This window comes from Procambarus clarkii, chromosome 66, assembly GCF_040958095.1.
Source record: "Procambarus clarkii isolate CNS0578487 chromosome 66, FALCON_Pclarkii_2.0, whole genome shotgun sequence".
In the NCBI taxonomy this organism is placed as follows: domain Eukaryota; kingdom Metazoa; phylum Arthropoda; class Malacostraca; order Decapoda; family Cambaridae; genus Procambarus; species Procambarus clarkii.
In genome coordinates, this window is record NC_091215.1 from 21,379,608 (window position 1) to 21,391,958 (window position 12,351).

At 50.0% G+C, this 12,351-nt stretch overlaps 2 protein-coding genes across 5 annotated transcripts in view; one reads left to right on the forward strand and one right to left on the reverse strand.

Moving 5' to 3' along the window:
- The window catches only part of LOC138355255 (extracellular matrix protein A-like), a 34,842-nt gene extending 29,820 nt beyond the window's left edge, over nucleotides 1-5,022 (reverse strand). The window contains exon 1 of the mRNA XM_069310117.1: nucleotides 4,995-5,022. Within this exon, the coding sequence (XP_069166218.1) occupies nucleotides 4,995-5,022 (28 nt within the window). The remainder of the gene's footprint in view (nucleotides 1-4,994) is intronic.
- The window catches only part of LOC123769351 (potassium voltage-gated channel subfamily KQT member 1), an 874,235-nt gene that overhangs the window by 299,829 nt on the left and 562,055 nt on the right, over nucleotides 1-12,351 (forward strand). The window lies entirely within an intron of this gene.

Here is a 12,351-nt window from a genome sequence, read left to right on the forward strand (position 1 = left end):
TTGTAAACAAAGCCGCCAAAGATTGAGTAAAGATGTACAGGTTCGTAAGTGCTTCGTGAATCTGGCCCCCTGGATGCCTCTGAATGTAAGTAAGATGTTGACCCACCGGCTGGCATCCCTCTTAAGCACTCAGGGTCGTCTAAGATGTACTGGCAGGTTGATACCTGCTTGATGGGGTTCTGGGAGTTCTTCTACTCCCCAAGCCCGGCCCGAGGCCAGGCTTGACTTGTGAGAGTTGGGTCCACTAGGCTGTTGCTTGGAGCGGCCCGCAGGCCCACATACCCACCACAGCCCGGTTGGTCCGGCACTTCTTGAAGAAAACAATCTAGTTTCCTCTTGAAGAGGTGCTGTAGAGACTGGGGGAGGCTAGTGTGGGCTGACAGTAGAGGGGGTTTATGTATTGAACCACTTGTGGGGGGTTGGGAGGGGGAGTTGTTTGCGTGATGAAGGGCGTCTTGCGGGTTTCTCAAGTGTCTTTGTAAGTGTCTTTGTTTCACTCTCATACGCTATCCTGCGCTGGAAGCTTTCCAGTAAGTTAGTTTTGTTGTGACTGGTTCCACATCCAGGTGGCTGTTGTTATATCTCCAGCCTAGTGCTTACCTGGGGCCAGATTCACGAAGCAGTTACGCAAGCACTTACGAACCTGTGCATCTTTTCTCAATCTTTGGCGGCTTTGTTTACAATTATTAAACAGTTAATGAGCTCCGAAGCACCAGGAGGCTGTTTATAACAATAACAACACTTGACTGGGAAGTTTTCATGCTTGTAAACTGTTTAATAAATGTAACCAAAGCCGTCAAATATTGAGGAAAGATGTACAGGTTCGTAAGTGCTTGCGTAACTGCTAAGTGAATCTGGCCTCAGTTTCCTTGTAAAGAACTAAATTTCGTCAGTTGACATCCAATGGTTCGTATTCTAACTTTTAGTTGATATTTTATAAATGTTGTTTGTGTTCCCTCCTTGTTAAGGTGTCCTCACTTGGTGTAGTGCAGTCTGGTCCCCTCCACCGTGGTGGAGGGGGGGGGGGGGGGACTGTCTTCACTTCCTGCCCTGAATTTCTGTATCCTTGACCTGAATTCTTATCACGTGGTGTCCGCCCTCACCCCCCTCACACTCCCACAACCACCCCACACCTCCCTCACACTCCCACAACCACCCCACACCTCCCTCACACCCCCACAACCACCCCACACCTCCCTCACACTCCCACAACCACCCCACACCTCCCTCACACCCCCACAACCACCCCACACCTCCCTCACACCCCCACAACCACCCCACACCTCCCTCACACCCCCACAACCACCCCACACCTCCCTCACACCCCCACAACCACCCCACACCTCCCTCACACCCCCACAACCACCCCACACCTCCCTCACACCCCCACAACCACCCCCACACCTCCCTCACACCCCCACAACCACCCCACACCTCCCTCACACCCCCACAACCACCCCACACCTCCCTCACACCCCCACAACCACCCCCACACCTCCCTCACACCCCCACAACCACCCCACACCTCCCTCACACTCCCACAACCACCCCACACCTCCCTCACACCCCCACAACCACCCCACACCTCCCTCACACCCCCACAACCACCCTACACCTCCCTCACACTCCCACAACCACCCCACACCTCCCTCACACTCCCACAACCCCCCCCCCACACCTTCACACTCCCACAACCCCCCCCTCACACCTCCCTCACACTCCCACAACCCCCCCACACCTCCCTCACACCCCCATTACCCCCCCACACCTCCCTCACACTCCCACAACCACCCCCACACCTCCCTCACACCTCCCTCACACCCCCCCCCCCACAACCCCCCCACACCTCCCTCACACCCTCACAACCCCCCCCCCACACCTCCCTCACACTCCCACAACCAATCCCCCACCCCTCACCCCCCACAACCAATCCCCCACCCCCACAACCAGTCCTGAAGGCAGAACAGATGCCACCATACAGTGTGTGGTGAGATGGTTGTGTTGTGGTGGTGTGCACTACTAACACTAACACAGTGTTAGTGGTGACGACAGTGGCGGCGGTGAGAGTAGTGGTGGTGATACAAGTGTCCATAAAGCCGCCGGCTAATCCCCTCAATCCCCGTGAAATCCCACCAGTTTGACTTTCAGTGATTGGTGCAGTAACAAGCTTAGTTTCTTTAATAGGTGGCTCCCAGCCCCGTCTGGTCGCCGCGTCCCGCTAACACTACCACCACCGGTTCCCATCCCCCTCAGTTAACACGCCAGTAGTTACTCTGCACAAAACACTAGCCAATTAACACTCATTTGAGCCCTAATTGGAGACCTGTCTCAGTTCCTGGTGTTAATAGCCAATTACTGGATAAATAATTAGTTCCAGTAATTCTGAATTCACATTGAAGCCGTGAGAGAGATTTAGCTTAGCCCATCATTCATGGGTCGACGCTGGGTTAAATATTTAGGGTGTTAAGACTGTAATGAACGTCCAAGGAACGGTGTGCTACGTGGTACAGGTCGTGAACGCCTCGCTCTGAGGTTGATGGAGTGGGATAATCACACCTGGATCACCACCCGCCAGTTGGCGCTGGTGTCTCGTTATTTCTGGGGCGGGAAGTGGACCACTCTAGTCGTTATGGGGTCGTTGTTACGGGGGGGGGTCATTCACTGGTGAGAGTCATTCACTGGTGAGGGTCATTCACTGGTGAGGGTCATTCACTGGTGTGTGTCATTCACTGGTGTGTGTCATGCACTGGTGTGTGTTATTAACGGGTGTGTATCATTCACGGGTGTGTATCATTCACGGGTGTGGGTCATTCACGGGTGTGGGTCATTCACGGGTGTGGGTCATTCACGGGTGTGGGTCATTCACGGGTGTGGGTCATTCACGGGTGTGGGTCATTCACGGGTGTGGGTCATTCACGGGTGTGGGTCATTCACGGGTGTGGGTCATTCACGGGTGTGGGTCATTCACGGGTGTGGGTCATTCACGGGTGTGTGTTATTAACGGGTGTGTATCATTCACGGGTGTGGGTCATTCACGGGTGTGGGTCATTCACGGGTGTGGGTCATTCACGGGTGTGGGTCATTCACGGGTGTGGGTCATTCACGGGTGTGGGTCATTCACGGGTGTGGGTCATTCACGGGTGTGTGTCATTCACGGGTGTGTGTCATTCACGGGTGTGTGTCATTCACGGGTGTGTGTCATTCACGGGTGTGTGTCATTCACGGGTGTGTGTCATTCACGGGTGTGTGTCATTCACGGGTGTGTGTCATTCACTGGTGTGTGTCATTCACTGGTGTGTGTCATTCACGGGTGTGTCATTCACGGGTGTGTCATTCACGGGTGTGTCATTCACGGGTGTGTCATTCACGGGTGTGTGTCATTCACGGGTGCTTGGTTGACACCTCACAATAACCAAACAACTGGACATCATGTTATAAAGTGGGTGCTCTGTTGGGTCTTAATTCAAGTAATAGCGTTGCACCTAATGGGGTTAGGAAGGGCCCGGCCGCCAGGGGAAACAATTCCCAGCAAATAGAATAATAATTATAATGGAATAAAAATGGTCTGTCGTCAAGAGCAGATCACCCGACCCCTCTCAATAATGGGTGATGGAAACTCCAGCTGAAATTGACCTTAATATAATTAATTTTAATAATTAATTAAATAATTAATTAAATTAATAATAATTAATTAAACCCCGCCAAGTACATCATAAATAATTTACCACCTCGATCCAACCCTACCTCCCCGACCCCACACAGGCAGGAGACGAGGGTTACATACAGCTAACTGCTGGTAAAGTCTAGTTTCCTTAAGAGTCAACACACACACTGTTACCTAGCAGCAAATAGGTACCTGGGAGTTAGTCAGCTGTCACGGGCATCTTCCTGGGGGTGGAGGCCTGGTCGAGGACCGGGCCGCGGGGACACTAAAGCCCCGAAATCAACTCAAGATAACCTCAAGATAACTCAAGTAAACTTAATATCACTCTCTCCAGTACGTGGCCCCTAGTCAATACAACGATCTGATCACTTGAAACTTTAAGGTATTTAACTAAGGAACACAGACAAAAATAATCTTAGTACATCTAGTGGCTCGGAACAATAATGGTATTACTGGTCTGGTTATTGAAGAGTAAGGAGAGAAAGGGAAGGAGGTAAAAGAGAGAGGGGAGAAGCCTCCAGCACCACACACACCAGGCTCCAGCACCACACACCAGCCTCCAGCACCACACACCAGGCTCCAGCACCACACACCAGGCTCCAGCACCACACACCAGGCTCCAGCACCACACACCAGGCTCCAGCACCACACACCAGGCTCCAGCACCACACACCAGGCTCCAGCACCACACACCAGGCTCCAGCACCACACACCAGGCTCCAGCACCACACACCAGGCTCCAGCACCACACACCAGCCTCCAGCACCACACACCAGCCTCCAGCACCACACACCAGGCTCCAGCACCACACACCAGGCTCCAGCACCACACACCAGGCTCCAGCACCACACACCAGGCTCCAGCACCACACACCAGGCTCCAGCACCACACACCAGGCTCCAGCACCACACACCAGGCTCCAGCACCACACACCAGGCTCCAGCACCACACACCAGCCTCCAGCACCACACACCAGGCTCCAGCACCACACACCAGCCTCCAGCACCACACACACCAGCCTCCAGCACCACACACACCAGCCTCCAGCACCACACACACCAGGCTCCAGCACCACACACACCAGCCTCCAGCACCACACACCAGCCTCCAGCACCACACACCAGCCTCCAGCACCACACACCAGCCTCCCTGTGGCTTGCTGCCTGCTTAACCAACTGATCGTACAGTAACCAACTTAAATCTCTTAATACAATATTAAATTGCCACTATGCAGTTATTAATCATACACAGAACATTCTAGCTATACAATACACTAACAGATTATCACCACAGTGTACTTACACCTCTGTGAGCCTTAAGGTGCTCTTACGTCTGGCAAGGAAGCGATCGCCCGCCATTTTCAAATTGAGGTTCAGTCTTCTTGTATATAAATTACCAGAGTTCACTTCTTTAACACAAATCTATCTTATAAAAAATATATATGATTTAAATAACACTAATTCCACACATAATCCAACCCATTCAAGACCAATTACTGGGATACTTAAGAGAGAGAAGGGATCCCAATTACATATGTAACAAATGTAATACGTGGGTCCCTTTGCCACTCTGGAATATGGCTCCAGGGTCGTGACACCTGTCCACGGGACGGCCGGACGGATGATTGGCCGGGATAGAAGGCCCCACGGATAGTGGCAGGCGGTGTTGCGGACAGAATGGGGATAAAGTTTTGTATCTTCAGTGACCCTGAAGAACCTCGTGATGAACCCAGCAAGAAAGGCTACCACGGAATTAAGAGCTTGTAGGTCGTATGTGCTCAACACATCTCGTGTATGCTCAACCGCAGTGATTGTCAAACTTTGTGGGAAGTGCAGGTATGAGTATGTAGCATGAGTCGCTTTATGGCATGATCTGCTCCTCAGTGTTGCCAGGGCTGCTGGGTAATGTAGAGCTGCGGCAGTTGGCTCACTCGCCTAATTGTCTTGTATTATATAGACTGTGGGTTGGTTGGTGTAGTCGTCGTTGATCCTCCTCTACGGACAACCCAACCCACAACTCGGTAGAGTGCTTATACTAGGAGATCACCCTTGGCGCTTCTGGCTCTTGGAGAGGGGCTCAACGTCACACGTTCAGGGGATGCGGCTCCAACACTTAGCCTCGTCGTCACGTGCACACACCCACTCGAGCCGCTGTGACTCCCCACTCTCTCCTTATGAGATATGATCTCCTCAATCCCCCTATGACTTACTAGTATTACCTCCTACCCTGTCCACAGCAGTGGTTCATGGTTCTTCCTCTCTCTCTCTCCTTCTTTACTACCTCCTGGGAAGCCTCACTAGGACAAGGGCAAACACCAGCAAATTGTAACACATTTACTGAACAAAGCACATACACGATACATACACACATCTAATAATAATGAATCCTATACTCTATAATATCCAAATCAGGTTGCACTCCAATACCATCAGAACTCTATTATCAGCTTATCAAGTGGTATCCCAACTCCTGGTTCACCACCTGGTACTATTAACCTCCTCAAGTTGGTCAAGCCCACACACTGTTGCACCATCAGCAAGATAACATATATATATAGAAAACCAGCATTTGAATGCAATAACATATACCAGTATAAATGTTCATTGATACTTCAGTATAAAAAAACTCCTTGACGCAAGAATGCCAACATTCACTCACCTCTCACTGCGTCTTGCACGCTACTGACAACCAAACACTATCAACTCCCTACTAGTAATCCACCAGAACTTCCCCTTCCACCTCTGGAAGTTCACAACCCTAATATCCTTAGGTTCTGCCGGGCTTCACTACCAGGATCCTCTGCAGCTCCTCCAGGCTGCTATCATGAAGTTTCCTTGTGCAACTACGGTGCTTCACCCTTCTGTTAGGTTCTTCCACAGCTCTCTTGGCTGCTACACCACCTCTACAGAAGCACGTGACACTCCTCTTCACTGCTGCTTCTCCTCACAGCTCGAGGTCCTCTGCTTCACTACCTTGGAGTCTCATCAGCTACTTCCTCTGCTGGCTTCGAAGTTCTCAGCAACTTCTTCCCCAAAGAACAAACCTGCAACCCATCGACACTCCAATAAAATGTTCCCCTTTAACACATAAACAAAAATAACCACACAATATGCTTGCCTCAAACCTCTATCTGTTTTCTACATACAGTGAGAGTGGACTCCCCCGTTTTGGGCGGGTCCATACTCCACCTCGCCTGGTGTCGGTCCTCACTCACTGGGAGGGTCTTCCTCCGTCAAGAGCCCGGCTCCCTCAGTCTTCCGCCAGCGCTCAGAGAGGACGGACGTCGCTCCGTGTTCCTCCCTCTTCACTCTCCTATTTCAGGCCTTCTGCCTTATTAAAACATGTCTAACTTATACATAAACATTGCTACTGTCGCTGGGCACACGACCAAACTACAAGTAATCACTATGAACTGGCGTTTATCGTGCTTACCACAGATTAATTGGTCGAGGGCGCTTTCCCTCTGACGGCGTCTGGTCAGGGCGCTCCACACAGCCCACAATAATGCTTCTGGGCGATTTAATATCTGCTCGTCGACCAGGACTTGAGACCACAACGTTCCCAGCTCGATTCCACAGCTGGTACGTCCGCACACTTCTCTTCTCTGCGAGATATATCACTAGGGGTTCCCTTCTGGCGGGAGCTCAAACGGAGCGCGACTTCCCCCTGCGATGTCTGGCACTCAAGTGAGGTCAAGGTCCTCCAGAAGCGAGCCTCACGCCTCCAGCAAAATGTCCACATCTCCTAGCCAGTCATTTATCTATTTCCTTACTTACTGCCCATAATCTTAAATTGTTTTACATATCCAACCAGCCATTTTTCATATGGGTTATCACCTCAATATTTGCTAGACCTTCTAGTTAGGTCAGGCTTGCTGAATAACTCTCAAGGAGGGAGACTCGTTTCTCCTGTAGGCTGAGATCATAACACTCCCCTCCCCTTATTTTTGAGAGTTATTCCAGTGGCAAAGCTCGGGATAATACATCCGCCACCACGCTGTCTCGTTCTTCACCCCATATACTCTCTTAGGAGTCTACAAATAATTCGTTGCACCTTGCAACATCCGGCTCACAACTCTCCAGAAACATGGTCTTCTCACAAACGATTTGACCTCTCTGGCACCTCTTGGCTAGGCTGTCCTCCTTGGACGCCTGCAATCCATTGGTCCACTCTACTTACTGTCTCCACCCTCCGTTTCCTCGTCTTCTTCTCTTCCCGTCCAGAGTCAGACATCTACTGTCTGTACCTCCTCTGTCGTCTTCACTCTTCCATCTACTGCCATTATACTTTCGTCTCCTGTCATCATACTTCACTCCATCGTCTTCACCGACGCTCCTCCCTTTCGTCTCCTCATATATCCGAGACCTCATCCTGTTTGACCTCCATCGAGTCCTCGGCTTTCTTCTATTCCTCCATGCTTGCATCATCATCCTCTTCCCACACTTCTCACCTCTATACCACTCCATTTCTTCTCCTTCAACTCTTCTTCGTTCCCTAAAAGTTTCTTCGGGCACTGCACTACATCCAACAGCACTCGACCATACATGTCGCTTTGCCTCTCCCAGAGTGCTCATAAGCATCTCTCCACACATGCTGTCTCTTCTCCTTTCACTTTCTCGGCTATTACTCTTCTTCACTATCTCTCTTCCACGTTGTCTGCGAAACGTGTCAACTCTTGACATCTCAAACAACTTAACTCCACTATCCCTATGCCTCTGTGCTCGTGGACCACTTGACGCTCTACTCTCGTCTTCAGTCTGTCCACATCCTTCCTCATTCCTACTCAGCACAGTTGCATTCGCCTTCCGACTCTTAATTTCAGCAGTCCGGGCTCTACTCAGGTCCGCTCTCTTCACCTGATTCTTCTTCGGCTGGGCCATCTTCACTTTTGACCTCACCGAGACTTCATTTTCCTGGGCTGGACCTTCATCAAACAGCCATGATATATCTACATCGATATCTTCCACCGGTTTAATCGACACTGTCTCACCTTCTCCAGTGTCTTCCTCGTCGGCCACCTCTGTCTTCATCACTACCGAGACAGGGTACTCAATGGCTTGGCGGTCTCCTGACGCATCTCCTCGGATGTCAGTCAGGTTCACACTCTCAGGTGTCCCACCCGTGCAGTGGCCTTCTGGGCACTCCTCTGGCACAGTCTCCGCTATGACTCTTGGCAACACCTTTGTCCCACACAAGTCATTCCCCAGGATCACTTGGACTCCTGGAATAGGTATGTCGGGGCACACTCCCAACATCACCTCTGCCGACACATATTCCGACCTTAGCTGGACAGTACAAACGGGCATGTCACTCTCAGACAATAACCCATATACTTTCATCTTCCCACTGCCAGCTAACCGTCGACCATTCCCAACCCATTCACAGTTCATTCTCCCGGACAGGCCCCCAATTTATTATATAGACTGTGGGTTGGTTGGTGTAGTCGTCGTTGATCCTCCTCTACGGACAACCCAACCCACAACTCGGTAGAGTGCTTATACTAGGAGATCACCCTTGGCGCTTCTGGCTCTTGGAGAGGGGCTCAACGTCACACGTTCAGGGGATGCGGCTCCAACACTTAGCCTCGTCGTCACGTGCACACACCCACTCGAGCCGCTGTGACTCCCCACTCTCTCCTTATGAGATATGATCTCCTCAATCCCCCTATGACTTACTAGTATTACCTCCTACCCTGTCCACAGCAGTGGTTCATGGTTCTTCCTCTCTCTCCTTCTTTACTACCTCCTGGGAAGCCTCACTAGGACAAGGGCAAACACCAGCAAATTGTAACACATTTACTGAACAAAGCACATACACGATACATACACACATCTAATAATAATGAATCCTATACTCTATAATATCCAAATCAGGTTGCACTCCAATACCATCAGAACTCTATTATCAGCTTATCAAGTGGTATCCCAACTCCTGGTTCACCACCTGGTACTATTAACCTCCTCAAGTTGGTCAAGCCCACACACTGTTGCACCATCAGCAAGATAACATATATATATAGAAAACCAGCATTTGAATGCAATAACATATACCAGTATAAATGTTCATTGATACTTCAGTATAAAAAAACTCCTTGACGCAAGAATGCCAACATTCACTCACCTCTCACTGCGTCTTGCACGCTACTGACAACCAAACACTATCAACTCCCTACTAGTAATCCACCAGAACTTCCCCTTCCACCTCTGGAAGTTCACAACCCTAATATCCTTAGGTTCTGCCGGGCTTCACTACCAGGATCCTCTGCAGCTCCTCCAGGCTGCTATCATGAAGTTTCCTTGTGCAACTACGGTGCTTCACCCTTCTGTTAGGTTCTTCCACAGCTCTCTTGGCTGCTACACCACCTCTACAGAAGCACGTGACACTCCTCTTCACTGCTGCTTCTCCTCACAGCTCGAGGTCCTCTGCTTCACTACCTTGGAGTCTCATCAGCTACTTCCTCTGCTGGCTTCGAAGTTCTCAGCAACTTCTTCCCCAAAGAACAAACCTGCAACCCATCGACACTCCAATAAAATGTTCCCCTTTAACACATAAACAAAAATAACCACACAATATGCTTGCCTCAAACCTCTATCTGTTTTCTACATACAGTGAGAGTGGACTCCCCCGTTTTGGGCGGGTCCATACTCCACCTCGCCTGGTGTCGGTCCTCACTCACTGGGAGGGTCTTCCTCCGTCAAGAGCCCGGCTCCCTCAGTCTTCCGCCAGCGCTCAGAGAGGACGGACGTCGCTCCGTGTTCCTCCCTCTTCACTCTCCTATTTCAGGCCTTCTGCCTTATTAAAACATGTCTAACTTATACATAAACATTGCTACTGTCGCTGGGCACACGACCAAACTACAAGTAATCACTATGAACTGGCGTTTATCGTGCTTACCACAGATTAATTGGTCGAGGGCGCTTTCCCTCTGACGGCGTCTGGTCAGGGCGCTCCACACAGCCCACAATAATGCTTCTGGGCGATTTAATATCTGCTCGTCGACCAGGACTTGAGACCACAACGTTCCCAGCTCGATTCCACAGCTGGTACGTCCGCACACTTCTCTTCTCTGCGAGATATATCACTAGGGGTTCCCTTCTGGCGGGAGCTCAAACGGAGCGCGACTTCCCCCTGCGATGTCTGGCACTCAAGTGAGGTCAAGGTCCTCCAGAAGCGAGCCTCACGCCTCCAGCAAAATGTCCACATCTCCTAGCCAGTCATTTATCTATTTCCTTACTTACTGCCCATAATCTTAAATTGTTTTACATATCCAACCAGCCATTTTTCATATGGGTTATCACCTCAATATTTGCTAGACCTTCTAGTTAGGTCAGGCTTGCTGAATAACTCTCAAGGAGGGAGACTCGTTTCTCCTGTAGGCTGAGATCATAACACTTGACCAATCGTGGCGTGACAACCTTCATCAATCTCAGTTCAGTAGTTAACACCATGTAGACGGTGACGACCTTCGTTGTAAACATGGCCATTCTCTCTCTTCTCTCTCTCTTCCTCTCTCTCCTCTCTCTCTTCCTCTCTCTCCTCTCTCTCTTCCTCTCTCCTCTCTTTTCCTCTAACTTTTTCTCTCCTCTCTCTTCCTCCTTGTGTAGTAGGCCTAGGGGACGTTTGGTTAGGCCTTTCCTGACATCAAGGCTGCTCGCTAGGCGTATTTAACGCCCACGTGATAAAACAAACTTGGAGTATTATAATTATATTATGAAAAGAAAACAAGAAAGGTAATTAAGTACACAAGACAATATATTATAGAGAAGACAACATAAGAGGAGAACGCAATAAAAGAACTAGAGAACATATTAAAAGAACGAGACCAATACAAAAGAGAGATGTACAATAACTGGAGAGAGAGAGAGAGAGAGAGAGAGAGAGAGAGAGAGAGAGAGAGAGAGAGAGAGAGAGAGAGAGAGAGAGAGAGTTGAAGGCAGACCAATTGGACATGGGGCAGACGTCTCCTGATGTATTGTCTCCACTCCCGCCTGTTGCTTCCAGCCCCTTGAGATCTCTCTCTCTCCACTCTCCCTCCTCTTCTTACTTCTCCTCCTCCTTGCTTCTTGGAGAAGTCTGGGCGGTGAAGGGGTCTCGTGTGGTATCTTAGTGATGGGAGCCTCGCATGGCCGCCTGGTGGTGTGTGTCGGGATGAAGGGCAAGAGAGGAAGGGGATTGTGGAGAAGGGAAGGGGGTTGTGGAGGAGAGGGGGAGGTGTTTTGTGTGACAGATTGGCCTTAATTCTAGGCGGCATGGCAAGATGTGCAAAATGAAAAACAAAATAGGTGTAATAGGTACGTTGAGGGAGAGGTGCATCACGATGGGCGCCTCGAGACTCTCCAACACACTACCTCAACACACCAACTGGCCGACTCCTCCCGGTACTCCAAAGAGAACTCGCTAACACCTCCAAAGGATACCTAATACAGGCTGCAAGTTACTGCGTCTTCCACCCTATATATATATATATATATATATATATATATATATATATATATATATATATATATATATATATATATATATATATATAATATGCACACAGACACACGCACACGCACGCACGCACGCTGGTGGCTTGACATCAACCATGGGCAATCATTTACCAATGTTGCCAGCATGAGCATCAGTTCCCCCACAGGTACCAACACCTCCATGTTAAGTCTCAGCCATTCCTTGAAATCGAGTTG